Source organism: Microtus ochrogaster, unplaced genomic scaffold (genome assembly GCF_000317375.1).
Source record: "Microtus ochrogaster isolate Prairie Vole_2 unplaced genomic scaffold, MicOch1.0 UNK50, whole genome shotgun sequence".
Taxonomy (NCBI): domain Eukaryota; kingdom Metazoa; phylum Chordata; class Mammalia; order Rodentia; family Cricetidae; genus Microtus; species Microtus ochrogaster.
The window spans coordinates 1,482,467-1,490,412 of NW_004949148.1; the positions used below are offsets into that span (position 1 = coordinate 1,482,467).

At 40.9% G+C, this 7,946-nt stretch overlaps 1 protein-coding gene across 2 annotated transcripts in view; it reads left to right on the forward strand.

Moving 5' to 3' along the window:
- Positions 1–7,946, forward strand: part of Enox2 (ecto-NOX disulfide-thiol exchanger 2) — a 266,870-nt gene that overhangs the window by 221,983 nt on the left and 36,941 nt on the right. For both annotated transcript variants that reach the window (XM_005369525.2, XM_026777255.1), the window contains 2 exons: positions 3,097–3,330; positions 5,761–5,973. In XM_005369525.2, the coding sequence (XP_005369582.1) occupies positions 3,097–3,330; positions 5,761–5,973 (447 nt within the window). The remainder of the gene's footprint in view (positions 1–3,096; positions 3,331–5,760; positions 5,974–7,946) is intronic.

The window sequence follows — 7,946 nt, forward strand, 5'->3', positions numbered from 1 at the left end:
GGAGAGGGAAGTCGCTGCTTTTTTAAAGGGAGAGAGACCATGCCCCAATGGGCTGGTATCTCAGCAGCTATAGGACCTCCCGCAACAACTTCATATTGGATAACCAACTGGTGGAAATACACACTTTTATACTCTTATAAATAATACTTTTGAGCTTTGCTCTAAGATGAAAGCATGAAGCCTGAGAAACTTTAGGCCTTTTAAAGGTTGCTTTTTAAACACTTTCAGTAGGACCAAAGCAAACCTAGTGCTATCCTCACCCCCCTCAACCTCCCACCCCACGATTAAGGTATATGTTTCTAATTACCCAGTACTCTGTTCTTTTAGGGGTTTTTGTCCTCTGTCTGGTAGAGAAAGGAGCTATTTCCAGACCTATGTGAGCTCCAGAGATTGCGACTTCTAGCGTTCAGATGGTTTCCACTTTTGATAAATTATTGTAGTTGTCTTTGAAGATCTCTCCTACAGATACCTTAAGTTTTTTCACTGTGCAGATTCCTTCCTTCTGATATTCTGCTTTATGAACTCTGTTTACCGTATTCATAGAATCCCAGGGAAGAATAGCAGGCTGTATCAGAACTTCACCTTCTGCCTTAAGACCTGGAAACCTCTGGAATGTGGCCTGGGGCAATCACAGGGACTATCTCATGGGATCCTCTCCCACCACTCACTGTCTTCATTGTCCAGTATCTTAAACACTGTTTCATGTGTTTACTTTTTTTCCAAGACAGGGTTTCTCTGTGTACCCCTGGCTGTCTTGGAACTCGCTCTATAGACCAGCCTGGCTGGTCTTGAACTCAGAGATCTGCCTGCCTCAGCCTCCCGTGCTGTAATTAAAAGTTATGCCACTGCCACCACCTGGCATGTGTTTCTTTTTTAAGGAGGAAGATAAATATGACCCCCTATTGCTTATCAAAGAACAAATTCTATATTGGGCCTTACTCAGCAGAATAGAAGAAAGCTCAATAGCTTTGCAAATCTAACTTTCTAGATTCAAGTTCTGATTCTGCCCTTTTCACTCCACTCCCCACCCTCACCCCCAGGGCAAACTGTTTAACCTCTCTACCTTCTCTGATGCTTGTCTTTCTCATTGGTAAAATGTTTGCTGAGAACGAGAATGAAGAATATATATCTGAGCTCCTGAAACACAGAATGTACTAAACAACATCTTAACTGTTTGTCAAGAAATTTTGCCTAGGTGATATAAGTGGCACAAAAAAAAAATAGGAGGAAGTTGGTCCTGATTTTCTAAATCCAAATTCTGTATGAATATTCTGATTACATCAATATCTTTTATTATCCCAAATTATGAACCACTGCATTGTATTCCCCCCTCCCCCATCTATTTAATTCTCTCCCAGAAAGGAAAGTAGTCCAGAGTTCCCAATTACATCCAGGAAACAATTTTTAAAAGTTAAATTACAAGCAAATACATTTATATTTCACTAAAATTCTATGGAATGATATAACTTTCATTCTTGAAGTTGTCCAAGAACATCATAATAGGGAAATGCCATTTCCATTCTTCCCAGTCCTTGGTACAATAGAAGGCTCATTCTTTCCTTGGTGGTGCTTTGTTTTAGCTTACCTTGTGTCTATTTGGAAATGTGTGATGGGGTGCTTGAGCACATTTGTGTATGTGTGAATGTGAGCATGTGTGTCAGTCCTTATCCTCTACCTCATTTGAGACAGGATCTCTTGGTCACTGCCATTTTCGCTTGCAGTTGAGCTCCTGAGGATTCCCAACGTCCCCCGCCCCGTCTCCATCTCCCATCTCGTCATAAGAGCATTTGGATTACAGACATTTGCTACCCTGCCTGGTTTTTATGGGGATTCTAAGATATGGGGATTTGACTCAGCTCTTCATAGTTATGCAATGAGTACTTGACTCACTGAGCCATATCCCTGAGCTCTGATGCTCATGCATAATGTCATGTCAGGTGGCAAAGTAGAGAAAAGGAATCCTGAAAACAAGATCATCCAAACCCATAGAATAGAAAACTGTTACTAAAGATGTGTTTTGCATGGTCTGGAAAATGATCTGTGATAGCCATACTTTCTGTTTTTAATCAATTAGTTTATTGAGTACATAATGAGTCAAAATAAAAGAAGAACAAAATACCACCAAATTAAGTACTCAAAATATCCAATGGAACTCCACTGGGAAAGCTCCATTGAGGCAAGTCAGCAGGAATTACTGATTGAGAGAGTCCCAGGCAGAGCAGAATGTTCTCTTAGAAAAGGACTTCAAGTAAAAGAACCACAGCACTAAGGTAACATGCTAAAAATGGAGTGTTACAAACATCAGTGGAGACAGACTGGGGAAACCCTCATAAGGCAGCCAGCTGAAGTTCCCAAATAAGATTCCTGGGGAGAGCATTAAAGTTCCGTGAGTGAGGCTTCCAAGTTATATATATGTGTGTGTGTGTGTGTGTGTGTGTGTGTGTGTGTGTGTGTGTGTGTGTGTGTGTGTGTGTATGTATATATGCAACAGATAGAGATAACATCATCAAATTAGGCCCTCATAGCATCCATCAGAAACCAACTGGGGAAACTGGACCAGTCAGCTGGAGTTCCCAGTTGACCTTTGTCTCCATGGATGAGCTTTCTGTGCTGCACTTATAGATCCTCTTTCTCACTGTAGATACTTTTATATCTTGGGATGAATAATAGTAACATTTGCTGGAAATCATTTACCTTCTAGCTGCTCTCAAAGGTATGTTGCTTTTTACTCTTGGACTGTTTGGCACTTCTTTTCCCCTCCCTATCATGGAGTAGAAGTGAACAGCCCAGCCCCAGACAAGAGTCTTTGGAGGACACTTTGAGACACATAGAGTTGGGTCTGAAATGGGGGAAAGAGAGGCAACTCCATTTCCAGCTCCTTCTTCTCGGTAAGTTCAAACAACACAGTGTACATTACAAAACGAGACTGCAACCTAAGTCTTGCTGATTCACCTTGATCCCACTAAGAGAGAATTTGGTATTATGTGACAACTTGGAACTACTCAAACTATCTCTAAGACACTGAACTTGAAAAAGTACATATAGTTGTTGGCTTACTAGTCTCTTCTTGCTTCCTCCACTCCCCATTTAATGTAGGTTACCGAATTCGCCTGGGCTCCAGTACTGACAAGAAGGACACCGGCCGGCTGCATGTTGACTTTGCCCAGGCTCGGGATGACTTGTATGAGTGGGAGTGTAAGCAGCGCATGCTAGCGAGAGAGGAGCGGCACCGTAGACGGATGGAAGAAGAAAGACTGCGTCCACCTTCCCCACCCCCAGTGGTCCACTATTCAGATCATGAGTGCAGCATTGTTGCTGAAAAACTGAAAGGTATAGAAGGCATTCAAGGTCCGTGATTGAGTTACTTTTTCTTGGGGAATTGTAATAAATATCATTGTGCTGTTCAGAGTTACCCTTTCAATTTCTGGCTAATAGATTCTGCATTTCTTGTATTGGAAGCTTGCTGATAGTACCAAGTAACTTTAGAACCAACAAATGTGTCCGTCCCATGCATGCCTCTGTTCCTTCATTGTCTCAAAAGTTGATACCTTTCAATTCAGACATCAGATAGCTAAGAAGAAATATTTTCCCATTTGCCACACTGGAAAACTTGAGGTGTGACTCATGGTTTAGGACCTACGTGTGCCCCCTTTCTTAGTAGGTACTAGCGAGGTTTGAACTTTCAATCAGTGAGTACATCACCATGATAGAACTGGATCTAACCCTGGGAAATTCTAGTGAAGTCGTCATTTTAGAGATGTCAAAAGGAGCTGGTATAGTGGAGCATGCTTGTAATCCCAACACTCTGGAGGCTGAGGCAGGAGGATCACCAAGAATTGCGGGCCAGCCCGGGTTACAGAATGAATCCCTATCTCAAAATAAATAGACAAAAACAAACCCAGATGGCAAAATAGAGACCCAGAAATTAGTCACCATGTGTATGCATTGAAGACTTAGCTACTACCCAAGAAAAGAAGTCTTTACTATTGTTAAAGGCCAAGTTATTCCACAAAGCAACTGTGGAGACGTCTAGATATTGTTAAGGCAAACTCTTTTTTCTTTAGTTTTGCTCGCTACTCTTGCTTAAATCTTAGAGCCACTTTGCTAATTTGACATTAATCACCTTTCCTGCCCGCTTGTCTTAGTTACTCAAATTCAGTCTCTGCTTTTCCGAGTATAGTTGATTTCATTGATTGAATGCTGCTGTCCCATTGATCTTACTGATGACACTGAAACAGCTCGAATGAATGGTGTGAATTTGCCCTGCTTCTGTGCTTTTCACTTCAGCAAGAGATCCTACTAATTCTACTTTCTAGATAAATAGGTTACACTTGCCAAACTTGTTTACACCACATGTAAGAAACCTGTTTGGACTGACTTTGACTTTCTGCAAGGGAAAAACAGAAAGCGTAACACCCCAAACGGAACAGAAATAATGATACATTTTGAAACACTAGAGAAGCTTTCACGTTGGTGGGATGCCAGTTTCCAAGACTTGTCTGTTCACATGACACCAAACAAGAAACATTAAAAAAAAAAGGTTCCATGGCCCTCAAGAGAAGCACAAGCAGTGTCGACATTAAAGACGGTATCCAAGTAATGAAATGGAAAGCTGCTACACAGGGAAGACTCATCTACCGCTGTGTCTGCACCGAAAAATAAAGGGCAGGGGGCAAGAAAAGAAAATTGCAGAGCCAGATATTTCTGCTGGACTAAGAGCTTCTAGCCAGTGAGGGACGTGAAGCTGTAGAATGTGGATTCCCTTGGATGCTTTTAGTCTGTCTCACAAGTCTGTAAGAACAGAACATGTGAGTAGCTTGGGAGGGAGGCCTGGAAGTTATAGATGAGCTGTGCTCTTCTAACATTACAGGCTGACCCCTGGGGAACTGCAGACATCTACTGGAAAGCAGGGGACAAAGGATATGAGGACACATGCAAACAAAATGATCAAAATAGATCATGACTGGGACTGAGTAGGGCTGCAGAGCTCTGAATTGGATGCCACAATGCTTTTCAAAATGGTTGAAGATTTAAGTGCTTACACATAAAGAACTACATACTGAACTCATTCCTGAAGCTCTTTCCATAACTATAATTCCGTGGATCCAGGGTAAAAGTCCTAACCTGTCCAGCTTACATACAACAATCTCACTTGCTTTTCCTTATTAAAATGCAAGATTATAGAATTGTGAGATTCCCCCATTGTTAATCCACCAATGCGTGTCTACGCGTGTGCCTGCATGCATGCTTGTGTGTCTCTGTCTCTCTCTCTTTTCCTCTCCCTCTCTCTCCCCATCTCCCTACCTCCCTCTCTCAAATAATCAGATAAATTAAGAAATTCTCAATACATTAAAACTATCATATCATAAATATGTCTTTGTTTAAGGGAGTGTGTGTGTGTGTGTGTGTGTGTGTGTGTGTGTGTGTTTACTGGGGATATAAACTAGGGCCTCACACACACTGACTTACAGCCCCAGAAATTTTAGGAAGGAAAGAAGCCACCCTCTTTCTGAAACTCTTCTTAAACCATAAACAGTCTTCCTAGGCTTTCATTATTTCTTTCTTCCCACTTGCTGCCTGTGTGTGCATGTGTGTACATGTGTGTGCATGTGTGTACATGTGGGCTTCCTTCCCGTCATTAATTCATTGAACTATAGTTGCCAAAATCTCTGATGCCCTCTTTGCCAGAATGTTGTAAAAACAGATTGAGATTTGTTCACTGCCCATAGTTTGTTTTCAGAATAAATTCTTTTGTTTCAGATGATTCCAAATTCTCGGAAGCTGTGCAGACCTTGCTCACCTGGATAGAGAGGGGAGAGGTAAACCGCCGCAGTGCCAACCACTTCTACTCCATGATCCAGTCGGCCAACAGCCACATCCGCCGCCTGGTGAATGAGAAAGTCGCCCATGAGAAAGAGATGGAAGAAGCAAAAGAAAAGTTCAAGCAGGCCCTTTCTGGAATTCTTATTCAGTGTAAGTGGAAGCTGAAGTTGTGCTGAAAGCCTGAGAGAGCCCTCCGCTTAATGGCCACATGCCCTCCATAGGCCCCAAGGCCTTGCAAAGCTATCTATTTCAAGTGGCTAGGGCAACCTTCCTAGCTGCCTTCTGCTCTCCTTATATCAGCGGTTCTCAGCCTTGCTAACAACACTGCGACCCTTTAATACAGTTGCTCATGTTGTGGTGACCCCCCCAACCATAACATTATTTTTGTTGCTACCTCATAACTGTTCTTTTTCTGCCATTATGAATTGTAATGTAAATATCTGATATGCAACTCCCATGAAAGGCTCATCTGATCCCCCAAAAGGGTCACGACCCACATGTTGAGAACCACTACCTCATATTGTCAAATGCCAAAGCTCTAACTTCATAGGATACATATGAGTACCTGTTCCCATTTTCTCTGGTTTAGCTTCTTCGGCTCTCTAGAAGCACTGGGATGTAGGTAGGCAACAGTTCATCCTTTTACAACCCTGGTCCTCAGTAGAGGATTAGAGACTTTATTGCTGAAGTTAGAATATGATGTTAGGATTTTATGGCTGTGTTTCTTCAGATTTACATGATTATTATCATGTAATATGCTGTTTAGGAACTTATAATAAATAAGATTATATTTTCCCAAGATGATTGCATAAAAAATAAATTAGCTACTTCTACATTTTCAGTTTAGTTTTCTTTATCTTCACTAGATATGATAGGCACCATAGAGGTGAGAAGCCATCTAAATGACCACTTTTAAAAATTAGACCACTTCAGATCTATCCAAATTCTTAAATGAGATAGATCCGATAAACGCTCAAGTAATTTTTTGTTCATCCTGTAACAAAATTATATGATCACATCTTTTCAATAAGGAGCTATATTCACCTTAAGAATCAGGGCAGTTTTATGACTTTGCTTTTAAGCAATTATGGTCCACTCTTCCTACACTTTTCTCTTTGTACTTGACTCATACATAACTGTGTTTAAGGATTTCCTCCGCTTCCGCTCATACTTTGGAAGTATAGCTAGCCATAAAATCCAAGAGGGGAAAACACATATCTTCAGGACAACAGGAGAAGTAGAAAAAGAAAGCAGCGAGATTCCTGAAGTCGTTAGAACACAGTGAGAACATGACTGGAAAGAGAAATCCTGTCTCTGGATTTGCCTGCTGTGAGAAGCAGGGGTTCTTCGACTTTTGTTTCTCCCCAATACTCATATCCAAGCTCCTCTTCCTGTGAGCCAGAGAGATGGCCCCACAGGGTAAAGTGGACTCCTCCAAGTCTAACAGTTCAAGCCACAGAACCAACATGGTGGAATGAGAAGACTAACTCTGGCAGCTTGTCCTCTGACACACACACACTAAATAGCGGAATATCTCCACAGATTGGTGTGTGTTTCTCCTTTTAACATTTTAAGGGATCTTGAAAGATATTCTCTAGGACTGCATTCACAAAGATTTCTTTCATAATTTTTTTTCTAGTCAACAAGCCTATGTAGGTGTACTTAATACAGACTCAACCGTTTTATATTTTGATTTGATGCTTCTGGTTAAACATAACTTGGAATAGCAAAAAACAAATTTTCCTTGAAGTTAAAACATTCCCCTTTATTTTAGAAGGCAACTTAATAAACAGAGACAGTGAATAGGAGTAACACATAATCATATATATGTATGAAAATGTTATAATGAAGCCCACTGTTTTATGTTATCTACAAATTAATTTACAATGAAAAGGACCCAGTAGTATAGTTTGTATCCATGCTTTGCAGAGTTCATAGCACTCAGCTAAATGTAAAATCTGAACTTAAAACACATTTATTTTGACTCTTGCTTTATTTTTCCATAAATGAATACACAATTTTTGTATGAAAAACTTTGCTCATCATCTCACCCCAAACTGGGAATTTCTTCTTCCTGCATATTGATGTCTCTTTCCTTGAGTCTCATTTAAAATCATAGTACC